This window comes from Cucurbita pepo, chromosome LG05 (genome assembly GCF_002806865.2).
Source record: "Cucurbita pepo subsp. pepo cultivar mu-cu-16 chromosome LG05, ASM280686v2, whole genome shotgun sequence".
NCBI classification, from domain to species: domain Eukaryota; kingdom Viridiplantae; phylum Streptophyta; class Magnoliopsida; order Cucurbitales; family Cucurbitaceae; genus Cucurbita; species Cucurbita pepo.
Genome location: NC_036642.1, coordinates 4,187,040 through 4,215,006, shown reverse-complemented (window position 1 = coordinate 4,215,006; position 27,967 = coordinate 4,187,040). Strand labels below are relative to the sequence as shown.

Sequence of the window (27,967 nt, the reverse complement as noted above, 5' to 3'; positions counted from 1 at the left end):
CTATTTCTGGAAAAATAAAAAATAAAATAAAAATAATCCGAAAAAAAGAGGAAAAAAAATAGGGTAAGGCTCTGCTTCAACTGTGCTAATGTCACAAAGAATAATATTTGGATGAACATATCCTCATTATTGTCTCATATTATACTCATATATCAAAAATTCATTCATTTTCCTCTATTTTTCTCTCTCTACTTTTCAATTTGCGTATCACAAATTGATTGTCGTTGTGGGCTTTTCTGAGGGTGTTGTATTGTTAATTTATAGTATTTGGGTCAAATTTTAATGCTTTTTGTTTGATCGAAATTTTGGGGGGATTCATTCAATGTTCAGATAATCGTCAATCTGATACGGCCATGTCAGATTGATCGATTTTCTTTTCTTGCCATGGATTTTTGGGAGGGTTTTGTCGGGTTGTGTTGTGATTCCAGATTGAATTAGAGGGGAAATCAGAATGGGAGTGGATTCAGTTGGCGGATTTCTTGAATTGGGAGTGAGTTTGGAACCATGATGCAATTTGGGGGATTCGAGAATCGGTTCACCCTCTAGTGAACTTCACCGTCACTTTGTGTGTTTCTTGGTTTTGTATCTTATGCGTGAAGATTAGCTCCAATGGAGGATTTGGGGGATATCAATTCTTTGGTTCGAGCTTGATTTCGGGCCTTGGTTAATGGCTAAGGAAGAAGCTAGCACTACTGATGGTGGTGCTGACCGTCGTCAACCTGCACAATCGACCGCCGAATGCGACTCGCCGGCTGCTTCGACATCGGCGTCTCTAGGATCGCTGTGGCATCCTAGGCAACTTGGTTTTGGTCCTTATTTGCATCGGGAAGATGCTGCCGCGAAGCCCCAAGATTCGCGTTTTGCCGCCAGAATACCCGTGAGTTCTTGTTTTATGCTGTAAATGCTTATTCTTTCAGTCTGCATGTTGGATACCGAACTTTATAGTAGTTTCAGTGTTCTGTTCCTAAGTTGTGTCTCTATGACGTGGTACTACACAGTTGAATTTCTCAGCCCAAGGGGGTTCAATTTTAAGCTTATGAGTTAACCAGGCTTGGGGAAGTGGGTGGCTTAGTTTGGGGCGGGGGTGGAGGGGGAGGTTTTTTCTTGCCAGAATAATACTGATTGTTGCTAAATTGTCATTGAAACGTTTAGTTCTGGACTACTTGTCTATGTCATTCAGCATGGAACATGTTATACGTTCCTTAGAGACTTCTAGAGCTATTTGTTGCCGTTGTAGTAGCAGGAAGGTCTCTCTTTCAGTAGCCTAATTTGATTACTCGTTTGTAGCTGTAGAAGTATACATCATTGTACTAAAATTGGGTTGTATGTGTGATTTTTTTTTTTTCAAACACTACCCTATGTTTATATTGTACCTCTTTCGAAAATTGTAGAAATTCCATGGTCTTTGATGCTGATGATTATCAAATGTTAAAGGTCAGGAATTGTGTAAAAGAAAATCAAGTGTCAAAGGATAAAACAGTCTTTGAAGATCGATAGATTTGATGAACTTCTTATCTTACTTCTTTACTTTCTAGTTGGGTTTCTTGCTATGGTTAAAATCCAGTTAGAGTTCTAGATAGATTTTAATTTGGACATTTTTAGAAAATGAAGCCCGATCTCCAACAATTTCAGTATTCTGAGCCAGCTTACAGATTCATTCATTCAAGTCAAAAGGTGGACTTCTAAGTTGTGATAGTGAATTGTATGGATAATAGGAAGGCATTGTTGTACTCTCCTTGGACATTTGTTTTGAAACTGAAAAAATACCTATGGTTTTAACTAGAGCTCTCTTTTATTCTCTCTTGCTTTATCTCTAGGTTCATTTTGTCTTGTATGTGATTGTGGAAACCGTATGATGGAGTTTAGCAGAGCAGTCAGAAATAATTTTTTCTATTAGTTTAGCCTTTTGGTTTGTTGGGGTTTCGAGTCCAAAGGGAGGAGAAGACAAAATTTTCATCTTTTTAGATTGGATTTCTTCAAAAGCAGGTGCATTGGCTGGAATGGCCTTTAGTTGAGCTTTATTGTCCCCTGAATTTCAAGTCTTTTAAGAAGATAAGCTATCTCATTCTCATGGAGGCATTCACACAAAAGACGTGGTTCGTAGAAGGGTACCATATCAGACCCTTCTCTAAGCTTGTCTATGTGCCTCAAGCCCACCTTTTGATACTCTGCCCATTTGCTAAAAAATTATGGAACTCATGCTCAACAGCTTTAACTGGTGAGAGGTCCACAACGATACCATCACCATTGGCTGATTTCCTTTACATTTTTTACTGGGGATCCTCTTCAGGGGGAGAAGCTAACTTTATGGATTCATTTAACTTGGGCTTTCTTTGGAGGCTGGCTATTGAAGCAATGGAAGAATTATGGTTATCGCTCTTCACAGTTTTTTATAGTACACCTTTTCTCATCGACTTAGATTGAATACCTTTTGTTTAGATCTCTCCTTCTAGGCTTAGGGCCTCATCTTTATCCCTAAGGCTTTTACTTTCTCTCATTTTATCGGATCTATACATTGTCCTTCCTTTTTTGTTTTGTTTTGTTTTTTTTTTTTTTTTTTTAATAATATTTTTTTACTTATACATATACAAAAAAAAAAAANNNTTTTTTTTTTTTTTTTTTTTTTTTAATAATATTTTTTTACTTATACATATACAAAAAAAAAAAAAAAAAAAAAAAAAAAAAAAAAAAACAAAAAAAAAAAACTACTTGAGGTGTCAAAACACATATTGATGCATTGGAGTTTAAAAGGTAAAAAACGATGTGGCTTAATTATGTGCGTAATTGTGATAACAATCTTTTCTCTAAATTTTGTTTTTCTATTCATATTCTTTTTTCATTGCTCGTCATTTAAATTTTACACAAGTTTATAGTTGAGGCAGATTACTAAGATAGTCCAAGATATTGAACCTTAATTTAATATGGGTCATTTATTACAACGTCCATTCTAGGGCGATATAATTTGTATATTATCGTATTAAGAATTGATACTGGTTCAATGAGAAATAGCAATCTGTTGTTCTGACGTAAAACTTTTGATTGTTCAGCTGGTTGCTAGATTAACCAAGGACATAGTTGAAACATACAGAAAATGCAATCCAGAGTTTAAATATTCAGAAGAGTTAAATCTGAAGAGATATTTGACGAGCCCATCTATTGGAGTCCTCAATGATGACTATGATAATGTGAACTCAGATCTTATTTTGGCGGTGAACTCTGTTTTACTCAATTTTGACACACAACGAAGGTTTGTGTGTTTCCTGAATGAAACTCTCAATCCTTATTTTCCACTAATTTTCTTTTTCTGCACACTGTTTCTACTATGCATCTGCAGGGACTGTGTTGAACTTTCTTTAGTTGAAGTCAGCATTTGATATCTTTATTGGCCTCTTAGTTGTACATATCTAATCCTGATTTTTTTTGGGGTCTGCAATGCAAGATATCAGCATACATTTTGACTAGAACTTAGATCTTATATTAAATTTAAGTTGAGTTCAAAGATAATTTGGTCACCAAGAAGTTATTTAGGATATATAGGTTGTATCATCGAGAAGCTATGTCTTGTTTCTTATTCTTGAGTGAAGTTACCTAAAAAAGGTATAGGAAACAAAATATAAAAGTTATTCCAACAATGACAAATAGGGGATGAAAAGAAGTCCTGAAGTGAGTGAAGATTGCCAATATGATGGACAGATCTGTTTAAGATTGAAGCCTGATTGGGCTTCAGACCTAGTCTTTTGATGATTGTTATTGTTTGTTTTGGGCAAGAACTAGGAAGCGGATATTTCATTTATAGGATGAAATATATGAAAACTGAGAAGTTTTTGATTGATTGGAGTTACATTAAACAATTTTTTTTTTCCTTTTTCGTTAACTTGAAAATAGCTCAACTGGTTAAGACTATATCTTCAATCAAGGGATCAAATGTTTGAATCCCCACCCCCATTTTCTTTTCTTTTCTTAGTTATGGTTTTGCAGCATTTGGATCTAGGGGGTATGGGTGTTGGTAACCTTACACATTGAAATGACGCTTTGTTGGCTAAGTGATTGTGGCAAGAGTCAATGTGAGGGATTTAAAAAAAAAAAAAAAAACTCCTGGAAAGTTATCTCTTCTAGTTTTCCTTTATTTTTCCACAATTTTTTCTTTAGGGGATGGCTCCAAAAATCAATTTATATATATATTTTGGAGTATTGTTGGGTGGGAGAGTAACCCTTTTGCATCTCTTTCCCCATCTATACCATATATCAGATATGAGGCTGCATCCCATGGCCTTTGCTATGCCACATTCGAGGCAGTCTTCTTTTATTAACTTGCGGTTTTGTCACCCTACTATAGATAAGGAATCTTTGAAGGTTTCTGCTTTGCTTTCGAGGGATATCCATGTAGGTTAGGGGAGGAGGAACCTTCGTCCTTAGGACCCCTTTGTGTGCTCCCTCATCCTTTTCCCTTGCTTGGAAGGTTACAATTCTAAAGAAGGTAAAGTTCTTTGCTTGACAAGTCTTACATGGGAAAGTTAATGCTATGGATTGGTGTAGAGACATTCTTTCTTCCTTTTGGGCCTAGTGGTGTTCCTTTGCAAAGGTGTCTCCGAGGACCTTGACCCTATTCTTTGGATTACTAATTTTTTTAGTCGATTTGGTACTGTTCTTGGGAGGCTTTCAAAGTTTCTCTAGTGTGAAATAGGGATTGCTTGACTATGATGGAGGAGATTTTGCAGTTTCTAACCCCTTATAGGGAGAGGGCGAACTTCTTTGGCAGACTTACTTCTTTGTTGTAGTTTGGGGGATTTGATTAGAAAGAAATCATAGAATCTTCAGAGAGAGACCTTTGAGGGAGTTATGGAAGGTTATCCGATTAATGCCCTTATTTGCAATGTGGTAATGGAGTTTGTAATTATCATTTATACCATGGATTATTATTATTATTTTTTTTTTTTGGTAGTTTGTTTGGCTATATTGTTTCATATTCTTCGATGAAAGCGTGGTTTCTAGTAAAGAAAAAAAATGTCTAACCTGAAATCTTTGAGACTAAAAATATCATAGATCTTCGACCAAACTTTTCATGAAAATGAAATTTCGTAAAAAGTGTGGCTTGCAGCTCCTTTTTGCTTTTGCATAGAACACAGAAAGCAAGGATTTCTATTTCCATTTCTTTCTGTTTTATTGAACATTATACTAATATCTATAAATAATATAGTTTTGCAGCAGCATTTAGATGGTTGAAAGAGTATTTCTTTTGTCTCATTCAAGTTTGTATTTCACCCCTGTGACTAGGGTCAAGAACTCAAGTTTCGTTTCAGCATATATCCTTTACTTTTTGTAGAACTATATTGTTTATCATCCACAGACTATGTAGAATTCAGTTGATTATGTTTTTTATTAGGTTAATTGGTAATTTCAGATATGTTGTCAAAGATCTACTTGGCCATGGGACCTTTGGGCAGGTTGCTAAATGTTGGGTTGCGGAAACTAACAGCTTTGTAGCTGTGAAGATCATAAAAAACCAACCTGCATATTATCAGCAAGCACTGGTTGAAGTATCTATTTTGACATTGGTAACTATGTTCCCATTCATATCTATTTGGACAATGGTTATGTCTTTTTTTTTTTTTTCAATCTTTTTGTTGCTATTTGGAGGATTTAGTGAAACAATTAAGCTGTTTTTTTNTTTTTTTTTTTTTTTTTTTTTTTTTTTTTTTTTTTTTTTTTTTTTTTTTTTGTTATCTAAAAACTAAATTTTGGAAAAGCTATATTTCTTAAAAGTATTAAATTTGAGCATGCGCTTGTTATTGAAATTTGGTAATAAATTCATACTGAATTTAGAGAGAGAGAGAGAGAGAGAGAGAGAGAGAGAGAGAGAATTCATCAATCTCTCGGGCTGTTCTACCATCAAGATTCTCATAGTGTGAGCTGTGAAAATAATATTTCTCTTGCAGAATATGACTTATAATGAAAAAAAAAATAGAGGGTAATATCCACTAAAATGAGCCCAACAAACAAGATCTGGATAATCGGCCTAAATAAAGGGATGACCAATGTTTGGATGAGGTAAAACAGCTAAAGCCTCCAAAAAGTTACTCCTACAATCATCCAGAAAAATAATTGTTCGGTTCCTTGAATACTAGTTCATTAATGGCAGAATGAGATTACATATGAAGTGGTAAAAATCCTCAGCAGAAGAAAAGAAAGGAAATACGAGAAATCAAATTACAATTAGGACTTGGTTCGTAGATATGATGTCTGCTTTCATTTATTTTCTTGACATGGCTTTCTGAATCGCATGTGCTCTGGAAATATAAGAAAAATATAGTGCGAGACCTCACATTTTTGTTGTATTGGATTCCCTTGCAGTTAAATAAGAAGTATGATCCTCAGGACAAGCATCATATTGTCCGTATTTATGATTACTTCGTATATCAACGTCATCTGTGCATTTGCTTTGAGCTGCTCGATACAAATTTGTAAGTCACTACCTATTGTTCTTGTTATCTTGAAATTGTGATTCTAAAAGTTTGATTACAAATTCTGTCCATACTCTAGGTATGAGCTTATCAAGATGAATTATTTTATGGGGTTGTCATTGAGCATTGTTCAAATGCTATCCAAACAGGTATAATTCTTTTAGGGTTTGAATTTTCAAATGAACTATCACTTGGGTTCCGCTGATGACCACCTTACCTTGTGTCTTGTTTATATTGGAGAAGATCTTATGCGGACTTGCCTTATTAAAAGATGCTGGCATTATTCATTGTGATTTAAAGCCTGAAAATATTCTTTTATGCACAACGTAAGTTATGGAGATAAAGTTTTCATTTTTTTTTTCAATTTTTATTTTTTATTTTTAAAAAATTGTTCTTTTGAGTGTTTACACAAGTCTCTTGATATACTTATTTTTCACTATTGTATTGGAAACAGCACTTCAAAGCCGGCAGAAATTAAAATAATTGACTTCGGATCAGCTTGCATGGAAAACCGCACTGTTTATTCTTACATTCAGGTGATTCCTGATCTCCATTTCATCCTCAGTATTCTAAAATGATCTGTTTCTTATACTTCTTACTCTCGTGCAGAGCCGCTACTACAGATCTCCAGAAGTTCTGCTTGGATATCAGTATCCTTCCGAATGTATTTATTGTCATGTACAATTTTCCGAAGTTCCAAATTAAAAAACAAGAGTTTGAAAACATTGCCACGAAGGAAAATGAACTTTTATTTGTAAACTTTTGAAAACCTACAAAGTAATTGGTGTAGGATATATATGTGTGTATGTGTGTATATTTATATACATATCCTACGATTTCAGATGTGACCCTTAACCCTCTTTTCAGATACACTACAGCTATTGATATGTGGTCATTTGGTTGCATAGTTGCCGAGTTGTTTCTAGGATTGCCATTATTTCCAGGAGCTTCTGAATTTGATTTATTGCGGCGGATGATTGACATTCTTGGGTATGTCTTTTTTAAGTATTCTTTTTATTGATGACAAAAAGTTCATCCAAAATATGAACTGAAAAAATGCTCTAAGGGCTTGCAAAACATCATATTAATCTGGGAGAAATATAGGATAGGAAAAAGACACACAGAGTTCTTATACAGAACACTAGTTGGAAGGTACACACTAGTTTGCCAAATATTCTTCAGATTTTTCACTAAGAATATTCTTCTCTCTCCAATCGCACCTTCAAAAGCACCTTTCCTTGCATTGAGCCACAAAACAAAAAATCTGGAGGCATTGCCCTAATATAATAGCATCGAACCAGAAAACAAAATGTTTCCTCTTTAGAGTCGTACTGCTCATCCCTTTAAACACAAAGCTTCTAGTGTTGGAACTTGGAAGAGAGTACGAGATTAAACCCAAAGGTGTCCAATAATTTCCACCAACTCAATATGTGATGCCTCTTGGAAACAGTGCCCATGGAAAAACCTTGATTTTCTTTGGGTATTTTCCTTTTCAAATTCTCTTACAAAACTCAAGGGAGGAGACTGTTTTCTGTAGGAGAAATGCTTTGAAAATTGAAATATGGAATTAGGAGAATCTGGCAAAGTTTAGACCAACGTGCTTAGGTCATGAAATTTATAAAATTTCTCATCCAATCATCATCGGGACTAGAAGTTCATATATTACTTCACTTCTTTTCCCTCAAATTACTGGGAGAAGATCAAATTATTTGATCTGAATTTTTTTGAACTAATTTGTTCTCTAACAATCATTGTTTGTCTGCTCTAGTGGTTTTTTGTAACCTTCTTTTGGAAAAAGGGATGCCTTATCCTTTTGTTCTTTAGGATGTTTCTCTCGGCTTTGGCCTTTTGATGAATTCCTTTACTTCTCAATAAATAATAATAATAATAATAATAATAATAATAACAATAATAATTTTGTATTTATTTATAAGATCCATTGTTCCTTTCTTTTTTTGAAATAATTTTGACTTTCCTGTCATGCATGTTTTATAATTAACAGGGGACAACCTCCGGATTATATGCTGAAGGAGGCCAAACATACTAGCAAATTCTTTAAGTTTATTGGAGGTTTCCATAATGAAAATGGTGAAATTTCTGCAAGTGGCAGAAGCACTTTTCAAGTATTCAAGGCAGAAGAATATGAAGCTGTAAGTGTACATTTATTAGTTCCGTTATTCCCTCAACTATTGCCAAGAAAATACATTGAATATCAGTGATGCTCTTGCTAGACATTTTCCTGTCTAATCAATATATTTTGGATGATGCCTAGCAATTTAGATGCTCTGGTTCTTTTTCTAAATTGGTAAATTGTTCTTGCATATTGACTCCCTATTTGTTTACAAGTATTCAGCTTTTCGTTTGGACATATGTCCAATTGTGCAATTGAACTGTTTGTTTATTTTCAGAGAGAGATGAAGAAGCCTTCAATTGGGAAAGAGTATTTCAATCAGAATAACCTCGAAGGAATTGTGACCAACTACCCTTATAGAAAGAACTTAGCCGAGGAAGATAGAAAGAAAGGTAGGCCTTTTTGTCCTTGACCCTAAACCTTTTTTTTCTTAGGAACTTCTAAAAGGAGTTGCATTGTAATTTATTACAGAGAGTCAAGTACGACTGGCTTTAATTGATTTCTTAAAGGGCCTTGTAGAGTTTGATCCTGCAAAAAGGTGGTCGCCTTCACAGGTATTGACCCTGTCCCTATAAGCTTTTTTTTTTTTTCTTTCTAAAACCGCAAACAAAACCTTTCATTGAATAAATGAAAAGAAACGAACACTCGAGGATACGTGCTCCAAAAAGGAGCAAAATATAGAACACAATATAGGAAGTATGCCTTGTAAAGAGAAAGCAAATAAAAGCCTTAGAGAATCAGAATTTATTGAATTTTTGATTGACCTGAATAGTACATTTGTAACTAAGAGGCAATAGGAACTTGGATATTGAATCCTTATGTGGCATGCAGGCCTCCAAACACCCTTTTGTGACAGGCGAGCCTTTCACATGCCCATACACACCTCCACCAGAGACTCGGCGTTTGGTAAGTTTGTTAAGTGTTATTACGATTATGAAACTCTTATGTTTACTTTTAAACTGAAAAAATTTCAAACCATTGCTGTTATTTTCTTGTTAATATTTGACCTTAATTATGAAGTTTATTGGGTTCATACAACTAATTTCATTTCATTGTGAGACTACAAAGGATGATTGTAAGTTGACTAATGATGACGAACTAATGGGAACAGTTACTTTCATTGTAAGAGTACCTGAATAATTTACTATAAGGCAACTGCTGGATTAATTGTATCATCTTGTGAATACCTGTATCCATTTAGCCAATATAAATATTTTCACGATCTCCTCTTCTTTTAACTTTAGAATTGCTGGCACACTTTTTTTCTTTTCAGTAATTGCTGGATTAATCATATGTGTCTCATGTAATTCATTTACAAAGATTCTTTGTTCACTATTGTTTTTATATGATTTCTGGACATTCCCCCTAGGTCAACTTATTTTATCTGTGAGATAACTTTCTGTTTTGCATCACTAGGTTATTAGCGAGGTAGGATATAACAATTAATGCAACTTTTCTTTATTATTATTATTTTTTCTCTTTCTCAGCCTGTTTCGCAAAACATAAAGGTGGACGGCCATCATCCGGGTGGAGGGCATTGGTTTGCAGCTGGTCTTTCTCCCAATGTGAGACTGTTGTCCCTTTAATACCATTTTTAAAAAATTTATTGGAGGCCATTCAAATTACTAATTGTCATTTTTGCAGGATCTTACTAAATTTTTTTCTGATCTGAAAAGTAAATAATATACTTACATTCAGATTGCAGGTAGGCACAGAGTTCAGCAGAGCAGCCCACATTTTCAGATGGTACCATATGCGCATGCTAACAGTTATGGCAGCATTGGAAGTCATGGTAGCTACAGTGAAAGTATTGGGTTTGGAAACAGCTATGGAAGTTATGGAGATAATGGTATGCTTGCATTTTATTCTCCTGTTGGTCCATCTGGAATGAATATGCATCCACAGAGAAGAATATCAGTGCATGCAAGTAGCCCAGATACACGGCAGAGGACTTTCCAATTATCACATGGCAATGGGATCGGTGTGAGCCCATCAACCGGAAACTTTGCACCACTGCCCCTAGGCACGAGTCCGTCTCAGTTTACTCCACCAAGCAGTTATGGTCAAGTTTCGGTGGGCTCTTCTGGACATTATGGGCCAACTTCTCCCGCAAGGGGTAGTTGTCAGGGATCGCCTCTGGGAAAAATGGCTACAGTTGGTCACTTTAATAGAAGGAAATTTTGGGATTACTCGGGTACTCATGATGGTTCTTCATCGTCGCATTGGCAAGGGCAAACTACTGAAGGCGCAAGTTACAGTCAAGCAGATGGGAACTCTTTACATGGTTGCTCACCATCTCATCTGCCACCGAGTAGCAATGCAACCAGCTGGAAGCAGCAGCAAGTTGGTTGTGGAAGCTCTGCTGGATACCCTACCACTCAGAGTATGCCAGCATCCCATTTGCCTGGTTCAAATATGCAATTTTCACAACCAACGGATATGACCCGTAATAAGTCTGAATTGCCTGATCCTGGAGACTGGGATCCCAATTATAGGTTAGTCGGTCAACTTTTGCATATCTATTGTTAACTTTCTGTGCATTTATTTCTGCATGGTGAAATATTTTATAGATTGTACTTACATTCTTAGATAACATGCGCATGATTTCATTTATATACTATCTATTTGTCTTATTTCATATCAATAAATGTAATAGAACGGAGGAAATAAACAGGCTTTTGTATGTTCAATCTGGTCATCCTTTTTTCTAAACATTCTTATGCAACTTTTTATATTATAGTGTCTGGACTTTTAAAACCTTTCAAGTTTCAAGTGAGATTTGGTCTGCTAGATAATTGGATTTTGCGACCCAGCTAATTATCAACTGTTTCTTGCCTTTGAGAGATCTCCGTTTAAAATTTAGATTCTTGGTACCAAATATGATGTCACCTTAGCTTTGTTTTTGCAATGGATTTGTTTATATGTGCACGTGTTGGCATGTCTGACTGTAAAAGTGTCTGGCTTCTAAACGTTGTTAGAATTTTGGACACGTGGACACATGTACATACCCCTCTGAAAAAAATAATGAGATGTTTAAAAACTCCTTTAGACGATGTACTAGCAGTCCATTCTCAAATAAGTAATAAGAAAAGAAGATGATTTGTGAGAGCCCATGTAATGACTCAAGCCCATCGCTAGCCGATATTGTCTTATTTGTTTTCCTTTCGCGCTTTCCCTCAAGGTTTTTAAAACGGTCTGTTAGGGAGAGGTTCTACACCCTTATAAAGAATGCTTCATTCTGCTTCCCAGTCGATGTGAGATCTCACAGCCCAATACTGTAATAGTCCAGGTGCCCAGCCTTAAAGAAAGTTTGACAAAGTGAATGATTGATGCAATTGCAAAGTGAATGATTGACGAAATTGTGAACCCTTTAAAAGAAACCATTCAATTAGCTTACTTTTTAGCTTCTTAGTGAAACACATTTTTTTTTTAATTAAAATGTTACATTTAAAAGGTTGATCTATTTTGAAGTGCTAAATATACAGATATGAGATATTCTCAAAAACACAAAATAAGTAAACTGTCTGAAATGTATCTGTACTCCATGTTTGTGCTTCTTAGCTATTCATTATTTATTCCATTATCACCTTAATACTTTTCATTTCGTTTATTCATGATGTTGTGGATTGGTGATCTCTACTTAGTAATCCATAAAAGAAAAAAAAAGAAAAAAAATTCAATGAAGTTGTAGTCTGATGGTGTCGTCATACGTTCCCATACTCTTCCTACCCGAATGCACTTGTAAGGTGCAGATCTTTTGTTTTGGGTCAAATTTTAACGTGTTATAATTTCTGTTCCTTCAGTGATGAACTACTCCTGCAAGATGATGGTTATTCAGATGTCAGCAGCGTTGCGGCTGGTTTCAGCAACTTGCACGTGGGTTCATCAAATCCATCAACTGGGACTGGAAGATTTAGTATGCCAAGTGCTAGTTTGAATTTAACCTCACCAAGGTAGGTATCACCTGCTTGTTTATTTGTTGAGACATTCTTAATTTTTGATTTTGTGTTACTTTGTTTGAATATTATGTGAATAATACATGCCTATTCCCGGTACAAGGTATTTGGGTTGGTTATACTCTGTGTATATTCATTTCCCCACGAACCAAACGCTATACGCGTTGATTATTTGAATAGTTAGGATGAAGTGGACATCTTTTCCTTTGGTGATTTGTAGATCCATTGTATAAGTAAAGAACTCCCTCACTAAATATATATTGTGAATTTCTCATAACCAGGTGGTATTATTTTCTTTTTCTGTTTTGGTTTTGGTACTGAGTTACCTTGGAATTTCATATTTTTCATTTTCAGTTTTCCTTTATGCCATTTTCATTCATTACATTTTCAGAAAAACTGGACCTGTCCAAGCATTTCCGCATGTAGAGGTGGGTAGCCCGCCCTCAGCTCAAGATTTGCACACTGGACATGCTCGTCCTTCATCGGAGTATTCTCATTTTATGCCTCATAGTTCATACAATTCCCCTAGCCGCTTGGGGCAACAACCTGTTCAGCGGTTCAATCAAGGGAGAAGCACCAACGTTCGAGGTTACGAGTGGAATGCTGTGAGGATCCAACCACCCTTGCCCAGCTATAATTCTGGAGGACCTCGTTCTCCTGGAAGTGGCATGTCATGGGGTAAATATGCCTTCAAGACAGTATTTGGCTATATAGCCTTTTACATTTTACCTTTCTTTCTTACTGAATCAAACCTCGTTTGGAATGTTTTGTATCGGTTATGATCGGTATTCTTTCGTAGGGTATAGAGCGAACCAGCCTGTTACAAGCATTCCTCCATCATCTCGTGGAAGAAAAGACTACGGGAGGATCTAGTATTTGAACAGCTTACTATTTCATCTCAAGAGAGTTGGCAGGCAAATTGTATTGGTATTTGAATTAGTTCACCTTCTTAGTGGGCTCTTGCCAGAAAAATCTTCATTCAGACCATGTTCATTAATTGTTTGCTTCATAATGATTTGTGGCCATGCTTCTATCCCCCTGCGTCATATCACTGCTTTCTATTCTTTTGTCATTCAGTCAATTAGCCTTACGCTTACTCGAATGCAAGCAAGTCTCGATCATTCTTTTCTCATTTGTTATATCTCTAATATTCACTTTGCATGTTTCGAGGAACTATTTCTGATATCCATTGCTGCTGCCGAGATGAATATTGGGAGATTTCGATTATACAAGATTAAGTTCACCCCATACTAGATAGATGGTGTTTTCTGTTCTTACATTTGGTTTTCCCCATTAGATGGGTTCCTAGTTTGTTGGGGCTTCTTTAGATTTGAAATTTCGACTTGTTGATATGTACATTTATACTCTGCAACAACATCTTTACCATATTCATAAATTTGGTTGTCAATCGTTGACGAGGTTTCACCTGCCTTTGCTATGTCTGTCTTTGCTATCGCCTTGAATGTTTTGAGATGCAACGGTTCTTCTACCCACAACAATCGATCCACATGAATTGTATAACTTTTGACACACTTCGTTGATCAAGCTAAAGATATAATCATCCATCCACAATGTGTAAACAATTTCTTTTAATCTCTTTGCTCACCAATTTTTATGGATTGCCATTAATTTTTCCTTCATTTTAAAGAGGTTTTGAGGAGATATATATATATATGTATTAATGGCAAGACTTAGTTTCAATCCTATTTTTTATATTCAGAAATGTTACATTATGCAATATGGACAGCTTTTACTGCTAATAGTTCATCACAATATCATGAAACAACTAGCAATAAGACTAAAAGCTGAAAGAGCCAAAATCAAAAAATCGACCAACAAACCCATTGCAAAGCGCTTAAGAGCATCATTCATCATAGCAAGAGCACACTGGAGGCTGCTGCCAATCATATCTGGAGATCATCCAATGAGAGCTCTTGTGCAGTCAACATCTTAAGCTTCTGTACCAGTTAAATATAATATTGATGAACAATAATGGGTGTCACATGAATGGCAGAAAACAAAGGCAAATTTGAATATAGAAGGTTGATGCTAAATACCGTAATAAATTGTGGAGGATCATCAATACTTGTTGAACCTAAAACTACTTCTCTCTTCAATTTCGATGTAAGCTTGTGACAAACTCTAAGCTGCAAGTTAAAAAAGATATCATTAATCTATCCAGATGGGTAACTGAAGAGACATGTTCAAATTATATTAAGAACAAAACATACCTCAGACCTAGTTGCTCCACCTACAATAAATACAAAGATACGTTGGCCCATTTTCTTAAAATCACTAGATGCATGCCTCAGTACCGAATCGCTGTCCAGAAAGAGATTGTTAAACTTGCAACCATGCATAAAGAAAAAGCGAGAAAGAAATTCTGATGATCTCCAAGATTGTTGCAGGTTCAGATCTCAATATCTTATTAGTCTCCAAGTAAACCATGAATCAATGGTTCAATAATGAAAATTAGAAAGGCATCAAGCGTGTATCAAATGAACCACAAAAATGTAAGTGCCTTCTCAACGAGCACAACCCACACTTAAAAAAACAAAAATGAAAATAAACATATAAATAAAGCACCTTGAGTATCCATCATCAGAATTACGAGGTCGGGCCCATGTGGGAGTCCGTCTTGATCTCATTGAATGAGCAGATGGAAGTTGCTGAACTGCTGCTGTATGAGACGGTCCATGGTAAGTTTGACTGGGGTCATTTAGACATGGATAATCCTCCTTGGATAGTTCACCTTTGCTAAGTTTTTCAACTAGTTCCTAAAAAATAGTTTGGGACAATAATGACATTGTGGTTTTGTATAGATTTCAAGAAAGGTAAATACCTCAAAAGCCATCCCCATAAAATGATCACACTAACTATGACCACAAGTGTATGTTATGTGTCAACCTGACTATATTGAATTTCAGATTTACAGTCCAACAAGAATGCAATGTTCTTTTAATTGTGAAGCCATCAAAAGAGCATGGCAGCCTGAAAAGGCATTCTCCGTGTCATACATTACCAGCACATGTTAAATCACCACTACACATAAACGCTTAATGGGATAGTTGATGGGGAAGATTCTTTTTGTAGTATATTCTAAACACTTCTTCATGAGTGGTTCTTTTTTTTTTTTAATGGAAAAACTAACCTTTCATTGAGAAAAAATGAAAGAATAGTACAAAGGGCTTTGGATTAATATCAAAACAACATTCTCGAAATTCGAATTTGAAATCAAAACCTACTATAATATCATGTTTAATCCCTACCACATCAAGCTGATAGATTAGAGCAAAAATGAAAATTTCAATATATGCTGAACAATATAATCAAGCCCGCTTCTGTATAAAGGCCGTCCAGTCATATCTTACTAAAAAAAACCTATTAAGAAGTGCATATATAGATTGAACAAATAAGTTTGACCATGGTTTTACCTCTATTATGGGATAAAACCGCGATAATTGCCATGTTTCTTCTTCACCCTTTAGTTGTTTCCTAACTGCACGCTTCTTCTGATAACAAAAGTATTGTCAGGCATTGAACAAATGAATTCAAGGAGCTAAAAGATAAACACTTTTACCTTATGAATATCAAACTTCAAAGAAAATGACCCTAATGAGCTTTTTTTGCTATCAGGTGCGGCACCACCAAGTAATCTCATGTTGGTAACAGCATTCATATCATCTGGTGGTAGTTTTGCTAACTGTCAAGCGTTAAACTTCATCAACATGCAAAGTACGAAAAATAAACGGAAATATCTTCACTATGCAATCTTGTAAAAAAGATAAATAAATTAATTAATCAAAGAGCTGGTTGGTTGAAAAGGTTGTCTTTTCCTTCTTGGGGTGGGGTACTAACCTTCATTAAATTTAGACCTTTCTCACCCTCAAATTTCTCAGGATAAATGGCTGCAAGAATCATCAATAACCGCAACTTATTTTCGCGACTTACATCCTGCAAAAACGTTTAGTGTAGGTTTCATGTTCATAACTCAAATGACATGTACTTAAGAACATCAATATAATTTCAGTAATCACCTCGTTCGTTGTCAAAAATTTTATTACATCTTTTGTTCCTGCATCTCCGAAAACAAGGTCCTGCTCAAGTTGCCCTAGTTCTCTTAGCCCCTCATCCTTGATTATCTTGTTTAGTTTTACTGCAATCTGAATTAATAAACTCAAAGTCAGTTCCTAAGAAATCTTCAGAGTTATTTCCAACTCTTCTAGATATTGAACATATTGCTGAGCAAAAAAGGAACGAAGATTCCTTTTGCACCTTTCTGGAACATTTTGCCAGTTTCTAAGGTTGCTTCACGCAGCACAGTTCTCAACCACAATACAAAATCAAACCTGATTGAATTATATATATATACAGACAGATAGATAGATAGATATAGACATATATTCTTCTCTCCTCCATTTATAAGCTAAAATTTTTTGCTCTAGGGAGAAGAAAAGTAACATACAACATTTCGTTTGTCTACAAGAAACTAACCTCCACATGAAGGGAGAGCTTCTCAATTTGTTCACTATATTGCGGCAATGCCTGAACCATCTTTTGCAGATCCCGTGTGGAGAGTTCACTAGTACTTCTATAGCACATCAGAAAGTATTAGGTCAGAAAAGCGACATCATTGTAAAGTAGGCTTGTTACGAAACCCAATATCATCTAACAGACCACAGGAAAAGCTCGCACAGGTACTGATGCTTGGTCAATAGAATAAAAGAACCAGAGTTTGATAAAGAAAAGGAATTCACTATTTTTTATTTTTTATTTTTTTATGAGAAAGGAAATTGTTTAAAGGGCAAGCAAAATTTTGTTTAGAAAAGAGGCAAATAAGGCCTCCTTCCCCTAAACCCAATAATATGAAAATATGTTTACAAAATAGATTAGTCAAAATGTCCCATCATTGAAACCCTGAGAGCTAAATTTGTAAGTAAGACATCATGAAGGAAAAAATCTTCAAAATTGCACCTATTACTTTATACCCACACTTGTCAAACCATAGCACCAACCATCACGATCCATCATTAAACCTTGACCTTGGTTTTTTTATTTGCGACCAGTGACAATATCAAGGAACCACTCTTGAAGACCTTCAGACTATCGTTCAAATTGAATTCTCAGAAACAGAAATAATAGATTTTTAAGTCCAGCTTAGCGTTTACAAGCAAGTGAGCTTTCTTGTGTCATTGCACCCAAGAAAGAGATCTTACAAAATAAAAAAATAAAAAATGAAGTTTTTCTGTTCGATTCAATCCACCAAGGTTTTTTTCTTTATATATTAATTCTATCGGTGGTTTTTTCTTTATATATCAATTGTATTGGTGGTGGTGCATCCCATTAATCAACATCCTCCTCAACAAGATGTCACATGCTCCATTACCAACTTGATTTCCATTTTATTGAACTTTCCATCAGGAAGTTTGAATCCAAGGGCTTGCAGAACTCTCCCTAAACATCGAAAGTTCTAATCACCAAGGCTCTCCACCAAGTTAGTTTTACAGTGAGAGTTTCCAAAAGGAGAATCTAACATCGAAAGAGCAAGTTGATTCGACAAAGTTTCAGGCTGATCTAGCACAATTTTGAACATGGATTAACATAAGATCAGACATCCCCTGCTTTGTCAATCTTCCATAACCTTCTTGGGTATTTAAAAGTCTGATATAGCTGATAACCGCCAAGCTCAAGAAACACCTTGCAATCTCCCTCTCATTGAAGTTTCTTCTTTAGTTAAAAGTTTCGCTTTTATTTATCTCCATCCTGTCACTTTGGCTTTTGGCAATGTGGTATGACTTTAGAAAAGAGATTTTGATGGATAAAAGGCAATCTCAATTTAGAAACATAGACTTCCTTCACTAATGTAACTTGTCCTCCACGTCTTCCACTAGGGGATGTCATTGAGCAGCAGAAAACCAAAAGTGGGTAGGTACTGAGCAGCCTCATCAAACGTTATAAATTAATTCCGGCAATAAAGCTCTCATAGAAATTTGTCTTCACGCCTTTACTTTCTAATAGCTACCAAGTGGCCTCATCAAAACTTCTAAATTAATTCCCGCAAAAGCTTTCGTAGAAATTTCTGTCTATGGCTTCACTTTCTACAAGACCGAGAATGTAAAACATTGGAAGTTCATCTTGATAACGGGAGAAGAATACTATGGGTAATTATTAATATACAGGAAATAGGCGAGCTAAATTCCATTAATCCCAATTGGAAAAGCTTAAAAAGGTTCCTAATACAAAAATAAAGGAGGATTTTACTCAAAACAATAGCAAACACCAAAAGTAGGAAAGGAGACTAGGGGGGTCCCAACCTTAGCCCCATGAAGCTTCAAATTTTACCTCCTATTTTTTTAAAAAAGAAACAACTTCTTCCGTAAAAATATGATCAAGACGTTAAAATCCTTCGAAAGATTCTCTTACAAAATATCAATCTCTAAACAACAGAGATTATGGGCATCAATGTTAGCACAAGGATGATCAAACACTTCGCCAACAGATACTCTTATAAAAAGGGTGAATGACCGAATATGTACCTACCATTACCCTTAAAGGGAAACCATAAATCTTTTTCCTTAGGGAAACTATTATTGAATAATAAAAAGAAGGTCGTCAACATGGCCATCATGTTATACTTCCAAAGGTGGAAGGCTCACCTTAATACAAGTCACACTATCCAACCTCCCCACTTACTACACGTCTCTATTGGAAATGCCACAAAAAGTAGCTACGATTATTTAGAAAGTGAAAAGATGGGTCATATTTTGTCCGATGGAATATCATAAACCTCCCAACACACAAGGGAGGACCTTCACCTATTTTTTATAAAGGAGAAGAACAAAGCAATCATCCTAAAATGGATAGGAAGATATCATCACAAAGGAAATGCCTTGTGGAGAAAACTTTAAAGGCTAAATATACTTCTACATCATGTACAAATCGGCCCTCTACATTTTCTACAAAGGGACCATGGAAGTACATAAAAAAACACTAAAACCTAATCACCAACCGAATTTGTCATGGGGTGGGTGATGAAGGAAGCACATCATTCTAGACTAACCATAGACTGAAAACACCACGTTAGCCCTGCGTATCCACTTTTGTATAGACTCTCTTGTAACAAATGAGCCACCATCAAAGAAACAAGGAATGATGTCAACAATTTCTAGGACCAAAAACTTAGTAGGAACTTAAAGGATAACCAAGCTATATCTTGGTGTAAATTATCTAATATTTTTACTTCCTATAGTTATACCTCCCTCATTGCAAATTGGGAAGATCTTTTATAAACATCATGGATTATACATCCCTCTTGTAAATTTCAATCATCAATGAAATTGTCTTTTATTAAAAAAAATTAAAAAAAAAATAATAATAACCAAGCTATAGAATGAGCAAAATTAAATCTCGATATTGTCCTAGTTGTATTATCTAATGAAGTAAACTCATTGACATGGCTTTTCCCGTGCTGACAGGGTTCTTTATACAAAATCTNAAAAAAAAAAAAAAAAAAAAAAAAAAAAAAAAAAAAAAAAAAAGTGAAAACAATAAATCCCACAAAGACAATAGGGAAAGAAAATCACCCTAAAAAGTATAAGACTACAACTTGTCTGCCTTCGTTGAATGCCCTAGGTTTTTGGACATGCTGTCCAAGACTAGCTGCATTCTAGTGGGCCATGATTGATAATTTCTGTTTAAACTAGTAACAGAAAATCCCCAACTTTTCACATCATTCTTTCTCGAGAATAAGAATAATGTAACTTTTGCAAGTGTAACGCACGCAAGATTTGTTTTCATAAAATTTATCTAGCACCTCCCGAACATCCACTCTCACAGAGATTCCAGTTGGCTTTAAAGAATTCAGATGCAAACTCATCAGGACAGATGCATTTCCCACGGAGCACACGACACTATATGCCCCTCTTCCTCCCCAAACAGTCTTTCTAACCCACAACTAAAAGAAAGATGAGGAAATCTCTTTGACAACAACAAACAAAAGAGGAAAATTTGCATCCCAAAGTCCTAACAAATTATGTGTATATGGAAATCTAATTGAACAGATTAAGCATCCGATCATCGGCAGTCTGATGGATGGAAAGATGAAAGTTCTAGTAAAACAATGAGGAAAGCATACGATGGAAGCAGAGCATCCCACATCACCAAGAGAAAAAAATCTTCTCAAATACTTCACCTATCCCTACAGCATCCAGGATAACGTTGACCCCAGTAATCAATAATAGAAGGGAGCCATCTGAAACCTTAGGTAGATATATGAAAAATGTTTCCTAACAAAGAACGGTTCTGGTATTTAGGTGGTTCAATATCCATTAGAGTGACGCTTGAATACATGATTCCCAAGTACACATTCATATTAATACCATGAAGCATCCCAAAAGAAAGCAAACACAACAGCGCTAACCTCGAAACTTGATGCATTTGTGCAGCTTTATTCTTAGATACAAAGTGGGCCATCTTCTCATGCAACCGCACACTTGCCTGAAAAATTCATTTATGACAGAAGAAAACAGAGAATAATGTTCAAAAGAATTCAATAAGCACAGGGCATACATCTGCAATGTGTGCATGGCGAAGCTCAAGCCAAACTGGATCGTGGTCCTCCAAGAGGACCTCTTTCTTCTCTGGTGGACCTCCAACTTTGCTTGGAATCTGAACAGTAAAATATCTTAATCAACAAAGAGCCTAAAAAAAATAAAGCCCAGAAGCAAATAAAGAACTAACAGAATGCTAGAACTTACCTCGTGAACATATTTATTCCCCTCCATGCTTAGCAAATCACGGCACATTGCATCATATGTCCATTCATGCATAACAGGAGCAATCTGGGGGGTGGAACATCCTCATCACATACCAAATCCACAAGAAAAAATGATGCTAAAATCACGTGTTTTATACGTTAAAATAGCCAAACTATATATGTATACCTGATCTACGGAGCGATCAAGAATCAGCAGCTCACACGTTTCTGACTGAGGAAAATTGGGGATCGTTTTCTTATAGTTTGTAATATAGTCATAGACACCAGCAGCAACTTTTGTAGGAATGAGGTCACGGAAAGTCGTCATTGTAGTTGCATCAAGGGACTTGGCAGCTTGGTACCGAACAGAAGGAAATTCCTGAAGAAGGAAAAGGTTAGGAAGATCTGACACCTAACATAATTGCAACACCAAACAAATACAGTCTAAGAAGGTGCTTCAAGCTTAAGCCTTGAGGAGTCTCAATGAAAAGCAGTACATTTTTGCCTCGAGGCTTATGCCTCATACTCCTATCATATTTAAGAAACGAAAGTAATCAAAAAAATTAAAAAGGAAAAGGAAAACAAGATAGAAAAGAAAAAGGCCAAGGAGAGACTGTCAACTATACACAAGAAACATATGTTGGATAAGTGGTCGTCCAGGAAGCAAACTGGATTCATAGAAAATATTCCTATTGTCCTGTTTCCGCCTTCCAACAAATAGCCAAGAGTCATCCAATCCAATCTGCTTCTCATCTTCATTCTAAAGAAGGGCCGAAACAATCTGGAGGAAGTGTAAAGTTTCTTTTGGTCCGTTTTTTCTCAAAGGCTTCAATGCTAATAACATTATCGTGTCCTCTGTAGGAGAAAAGAGAAATTGGCCTTCCATATTTTTTCTTGAGTGTCAGTTCACTTAATGGCTTTGGTCGAAGCATTTTGATCTCTTCAGTTTAGCTTTATATGGGCCTTCTGGCCTGAGGGTAACTTTACCATTTTGGTTAGGTATGATGGAGAAATTAGACCGTCTTGGCGAAGTAGTTTGGGACCTAGTCATTTTTCTAGGTTCTTCCAGGGCTTCTCTCTTTATACATTTTTGGAATCATTCAATTAGTTCCGTGAAAATAACCAATGGGGACTTCTGTTTGTTACCCATTACCTTCCAGTAGCCTTTGTAATTTTATTGATCAATGGAATCCGTTTCATCCCTCCCCCCAAAAAAGCACTAAAAACATTACCCCTACTAAACCAAACATGACATAATCAAGCACAAACAATACCCTTAATGATGCAAAAACTGTGCCAATGCGGATAGCCGTCTCATTCAGACATGCTGCACCTTTTTGAGAACTCTCGTCATCACAAAAAAGTTCCTCCAGAGCTTTCTCGCTGTTGGTGATAAAACCCTGGAAATGTAAGATTATTGACTAATATATGAGTATAACTAGTTTATAGAACACAAACTTGATATAATAGTAGTGCATGAACGAATTTAAAATCACAATATACAGTTCAAGATATAAATGTCCATGTTACCCCCTCGATGAAAAACCATCCTTCAAATTCAAAATAATACCTTCTCGGCTAAGAACAAATTTATTATTTCAGTATGAACAAATGTTGGAAAATGAAGTAATCTCCGTAAAGGATTATTGAGTAGAAGTCATAAAATCATTCTTTTTTAGAAGAAAAAAATATCAAACTAAAATATCGTCACAAAATTTCTAAAGAAGAATAAAATATGAGAGCTACAAATAATTAAATTATTGATCATACACCCGCACTGATCAAGTAGGCTTAGATGTACCTGGCTGTCTATGGCAAAGTACTCCAAATTCATCTGCATGATGACATGAAAAGGAAGGTGAAAAGTTAATGATCATTTTTATCTAACAATTAAAGCAAAAAAAAACGAACTAGCTGAATTATAATCTAAACCAACAGACTGCAATGAAAAGAAATCAAGCAGAAACTTCAGTCTAAGCCTGGAGATCAGTAACCTCTTTTAGGGCAGCTATGCGAGGTAAAACAGTTGAATCTCTCTTGATTTGTGTGACTAATTCCCTTGATATAGGTGAACTGAAGAAGACAAATGCCCTTCAAGGATGCAAAAGAAAATAGATTCAACAACTATTGCACAAAAATGCTCAACTAGAAGCATTAAATAACTGGGAGATGGGTATAAATACTTCCGGTATAAAGGAGATCTCCCTGACATGTCTGCCAGGAACATGACAACACTGCATTTTTAAAAGAGAAAGAGAATGAAGAATTTAGCTCCAATTTATACCATCAATCTAAGATTAAAAAAAAAAAAAAAAAAACCTAAATCTACACCATTCCCGGTTGATTGATAAGAGATGTAAGATATTGTGACGAAAAGCAAAGGAAGAAGGATCCAGCCTAGAAGGTTAGAAAAATATCCTCTACTTGAGGGGGTTTATTTTATGTATCTACAAGTATGAAATAAATAAAAATGCTCTGTTTCATTACACTTGATAAATGTAATAGAAGCCTTTTTTTTTTTCTTTTTTTCTACCTCAATTTATGCAATATAAGTGCAATAGACATAAATTAAGACAAGATCGGAATGAGATTAACATTCAAGTCATAACCATCAAAGATAGAGAAGAAGAACTCTAAATGCAGAAGGCCAAATAAAAAATCTAATCAATCATAAAAAAAAATGCATTGCATTCAAATCTAGCAAAGTAAAAGATAAAGACAAACTATGGTCTTAGAGCTTAAAATTATATGAAACTATTAGATGGAATTGTATAAATCACATAAAAATGTACATATATTACTTCTCTCGAGAAGGCTGAAGGAAATAGATAGCATCCATGGACGGCAGTGGCTGCCTTCGTCTGTATATGTCTTCTACCACTGCAGCACCAAAACAATCCATATATTTTCAAAGCCCAAAAACTATAAATTCCAAATGAAGAATATATCTAGGTACCAGAAAGAATTTCTTTCGTAATTTACCACAATCCCAACAGCTAACAAAAATGTTTAAATTCTTCTTGGTTTCTGCTTCAGATAATATACACATATAAATAGCTTTTAGTTATGGATGGATCAACTAAATAATACAAATCATTACCTCAGATATATGTATTTCCTACTAATTTAACTTAGGGATTCACATCATTGTGTTTCAACATCAGCATATTGTGTTATATTCAGAAAACAAGAGTTCTTTGACAGGCTTGTATTTTTTTTTTTTTTTTTGTGTGTGTGTGTTTTTGAGGTTATGGCTAGTAATATTTTTAGGTTTGGGAGGGGCCACAAACGAGGTTAGGAATCTTGGAAGTTATAAGTCTTGTTGTGAGCATCTGTCCCTCCACTTTTTTGTAATTTTTTAGAACTCAACACTATTTGTAATTTTTTAGAACTCAACACTATTTTGTAATTTTTTAGATACTCAAAGGCACAGTTGTACAACCTACAAAATAGATCTTATTCAAGTAAGGGTGCCTCTCCACTTTTTTCTTTTTTTTTAAGAAAAAAAAAATTAATGAGGTCTTAATATTTTGGATTGAAGTCTGAAATTTCGAGACTCATTCTGTGGCATTCTTTTTTGTACATCCGTGTATATTATTTCATTTTTCTCCATGAAAACTTGGTTTTATCATTAACAAAAATCAATACAAAGTCAACCAATGAAAATTGGTGCATTAGGAAATAATCTGGAATTTTCACTTCCAGAGTTGCAAACCACCTCTGCCAGGAGCCAGTTTTTTTTTTTTTTTTTCCTTCTTTCTTTTTCTTTAACTTCTTGCAGTAAATGGAACCATATAATATCATGAAATATGCAATATACTGTCTACACAACACATCAAGAACGAATCACAGAAGACAGTATCTAGAATAATTGGTGTAATATGTATTAGAGAACTTGCTTGTGTTTCTTACATGAAACACCTTCATCTGTGATATCAGCCATCTTGCATGCGTATGACATTATCTTGACGGTAAGTTTGTCCATGATGAGAACCTGTGAACAACAGATCCAGACACCAAGAAATCTAAAAGGGAATGTGATGTAGTAAACCAAACGAAAAGAAAACAAATGATTCTTCCTGGTTCAAAAGAAAACGAAAAATGAATAACTCAGCAGATTTTTTCGCTAGAGGAAGATGCACACAGAGAACTTCCACAAACTCCAAATAGTAAATTCCCTTTTTTTTTTCCAAGTATCCATTCAACAAATTGCATGTAAGAAAGCAAACTGCTACATCAGATTTGCAAATTTAAAGCCACATAGGAATCATATTTGTTTAAAGAATGAAAATGAGTAACAAATAGGTTCAAAAGTAATTTGTTTAAATGAAAATGGTTATGAATATGACATACCTTCCAGGTTGATTTCGAATCCCCTGTTTTGGCTGACCGAAGCATTTCATGCAGCAATCCTAAAGGCGAATTTAAATGGATATAAGTAAATTAGTTTATTAGGTGCCACAATACAATACACTGGTCATCTAGGAAGTTTAAAGATCTAAGGTCAATCTTCTGTAATATGCAATATGATAAAAACATGAAAAGTTTATAATGATGAAAATTTTGTTTGATATCATAAAGAAAAATGAAAATTTGCTAGGATGTAAGTAAACTAAAGGAATGTTTTAAGAGCCCCTCTAAAGCAACCAACAAATTCATATTCCATCTCACCAGGAACTCAAGTGTTTTGAGGTGTACAAAACCTTGGACTTACCAAAACCCAAAAGAAGAGAGTGTAGTGGTTAATATGAAAATTAGTAATTATTTGAAATGTCGTACAGGATATGGTAATCCGTCTTCACTAACACGTTCACATCTAGCAGCTTCATGCTTATCAATGCCCGGATGCATGCCAACCCTGAACTGAGTGTATATTTTCAGCACATTCGATTATGCGTGAAGACATTACAAATTTTAGTTCAATTTACAATTAAGCTTTAGAAGGATTTCTTCCAAACCATTAACAACCTTGGGCCAGTGGGAACATAGGGACATTTTATGGTTCCTCTTATCGTAATATCAAATGTGAAAAAAGGAAACCCATTCCCCAAATCCACTCGTAAGTTAAAGCAAGTTCTAACAATCATAAACAAAACCTCAAATTGGGCTTATAAATTGGTAGAGACATCCAAAAAACAAAAAATATGGAAATAAAATCTCTTATCATCTGAATTCAACTACCAGTTACAACACGACAACCTCTCCCGGAAAAAATTAAGTTTAGAATAACCTGCCATTTCAGTCTGCGATTGAATTATTCAAGATTCTAGAAGAAAAAAACCAAATTGGAGGATTACCAATGGTTATCAGCCAGAAGTGGGATGATTCAATCAAGAACAATTTAAAATGGGAGGAAAAAAAAAATAAAACAAGCGCAAAGGAGAGATATGAGACTCACGCTCGCGGCTGATTTGCTTGAAACTTTTGTGATCACCACATTGAGAAGATGAATCAGAATCAGAGAACGACATGGTAAGGGCCAAGAATTCCTCCTTCTGATCGCTTGGTTTCGCCAGAAAAACAGAGATCGTTTACGAATTGTGGAAGTTCCGGGAGGAAAAAAGAGAAGATCGGAGAGAAGGACAAAGAAGATTCAGTTCCACGCAGAGATGATCCTGAAAAAATCAATCACCCAGAAAGTAAAAAGGGGGGGATCAATTATATTGAATTACGGGCGCGGGGGAAGAAATTGATGGTCTGAGTTTAGGCTGACGGGTTTTGACTCGTCGTGAAGGATGAATTAGCAGGCGCTATTCTTCCGACTCGGAGCCCGCGACGAAAAGGCAACGAAAATGGACCGCAATTCTCGACCACCTCCATAGATGTTGGACTCCTCCGTCCGCCACGTACCCTCCTAATGACCATTTTGCCCAACAAAATTATCCTCTTCATTAAGAAATTGATTGGCAAAACCAAGAAATTAATTTTTAGAAAGTTTTAATTTAGTGTATAAACCATTTATAACATTTTATTTATAAGGATAAATTAATTGTAATTTAATCAAATTTCAACTTTTATGTAAATTTAATATTCCACCCATCAAATAAACACACGTAACATCATTATTTATATAAGTATAACAATTAACGTGAATTGATATGAACTCGATATATGTTGATCGGAAAATTCCATTCTTTTATAATAATTTGAATATTTTTAGAAGAGTCCGTGTGAAATTATTTATTTTTTAATTCCAAGTATTTTTAAATTATGTTACCAATCTATCGGTAAAAAAAATACACATGTATTAAATATAATTAATTGGTCATTTCTTAAACTAATATTCAAAACTTCATAATTTGGATATTAAAACTAAACTAAATTATAAAAAAGATATTTCTAAACTTAATAAATTATTACAAAAATACGCCCATTCTTCCAAAATAATAATAATAATAATAATAATAATAATACCCTCAACCAATTTTTGAGAGTGATATTTGTTAGACGAACACGACTCTCCACAATGGTATGATATTATCCACTCTGAGTATAAGCTCCCATGGTTTTGATTTGGGTTTCCCCAAAAGCCTTCATCCCACCGATGGAGTTAGTATTCCTCACTTATAAAAACCCATGATCATTCCCTAAATTAGGAGATGTAGGACTTCCATCATCCAACAATATTAACTCTGGCCTACAAGCAGAAATCCGACAGAATATA

At 35.2% G+C, this 27,967-nt stretch overlaps 2 protein-coding genes across 3 annotated transcripts; one reads left to right on the top strand and one right to left on the bottom strand.

Moving 5' to 3' along the window:
* The first annotated feature begins 122 nt into the window (after positions 1 to 122).
* LOC111795205 (dual specificity protein kinase YAK1 homolog) lies at positions 123 to 13,583 on the top strand. Its single transcript, XM_023677496.1, has 18 exons — positions 123 to 877; positions 3,048 to 3,247; positions 5,402 to 5,555; positions 6,352 to 6,461; positions 6,541 to 6,610; positions 6,705 to 6,787; positions 6,916 to 6,997; positions 7,071 to 7,111; positions 7,329 to 7,451; positions 8,464 to 8,611; positions 8,870 to 8,984; positions 9,064 to 9,146; positions 9,424 to 9,498; positions 10,080 to 10,157; positions 10,291 to 11,087; positions 12,396 to 12,545; positions 12,940 to 13,226; positions 13,348 to 13,583. Exons 1-18 carry the CDS (start codon positions 668 to 670, stop codon positions 13,419 to 13,421), a joined length of 2,880 nt encoding a protein of 959 aa, XP_023533264.1. The 5' UTR covers positions 123 to 667; the 3' UTR covers positions 13,422 to 13,583.
* Positions 13,584 to 14,239: 656 nt separating this feature from the next.
* On the bottom strand, positions 14,240 to 27,123 carry LOC111795484 (SNARE-interacting protein KEULE-like). 2 transcript variants are annotated; one of them, XM_023677935.1, is made up of 21 exons: positions 26,702 to 27,123; positions 25,657 to 25,715; positions 25,216 to 25,297; positions 24,105 to 24,183; positions 23,487 to 23,537; positions 23,298 to 23,394; positions 23,105 to 23,137; positions 22,578 to 22,703; positions 21,491 to 21,682; positions 21,305 to 21,388; positions 21,117 to 21,215; positions 20,968 to 21,044; positions 17,043 to 17,139; positions 16,586 to 16,711; positions 16,407 to 16,502; positions 16,129 to 16,251; positions 15,983 to 16,057; positions 15,135 to 15,325; positions 14,780 to 14,870; positions 14,606 to 14,695; positions 14,240 to 14,506 (listed from the first exon to the last, which is right to left on the bottom strand). In XM_023677935.1, exons 1-21 carry the CDS (start codon positions 26,772 to 26,774, stop codon positions 14,453 to 14,455), a joined length of 1,995 nt encoding a protein of 664 aa, XP_023533703.1. In that variant the 5' UTR covers positions 26,775 to 27,123; the 3' UTR covers positions 14,240 to 14,452. The 2 variants fall into 2 exon arrangements, with proteins under 2 accessions (XP_023533703.1, XP_023533702.1); XM_023677934.1 differs by having other exon boundaries at positions 15,983 to 16,060; positions 26,702 to 27,121.
* Between the last annotated feature and the right edge of the window lie 844 nt (positions 27,124 to 27,967).

What these genes read in the sequence shown, in the direction of transcription:
- LOC111795484 (XM_023677934.1), bottom strand. Translation starts at nt 26,774, where the DNA reads ATGTCGTTCTCTGATTCTGATTCATCTTCTCAATGTGGTGATCACAAA. An exon ending in AGCTCTCCCTTCATGTGGAG is followed by an intron (nt 16,712 to 17,042) that starts GTTAGTTTCTTG and finishes TTATTAATTCAG; the next exon opens with ATTGCAGTAAAACTAAACAA. An exon ending in AATTTTTGACAACGAACGAG is followed by an intron (nt 16,503 to 16,585) that starts GTGATTACTGAA and finishes ACGTTTTTGCAG; the next exon opens with GATGTAAGTCGCGAAAATAA.
- LOC111795205 (XM_023677496.1), top strand. Translation starts at nt 668, where the DNA reads ATGGCTAAGGAAGAAGCTAGCACTACTGATGGTGGTGCTGACCGTCGT. An exon ending in CGGATGATTGACATTCTTGG is followed by an intron (nt 7,452 to 8,463) that starts GTATGTCTTTTT and finishes TATAATTAACAG; the next exon opens with GGGACAACCTCCGGATTATA. An exon ending in CACCAGAGACTCGGCGTTTG is followed by an intron (nt 9,499 to 10,079) that starts GTAAGTTTGTTA and finishes TCTCTTTCTCAG; the next exon opens with CCTGTTTCGCAAAACATAAA.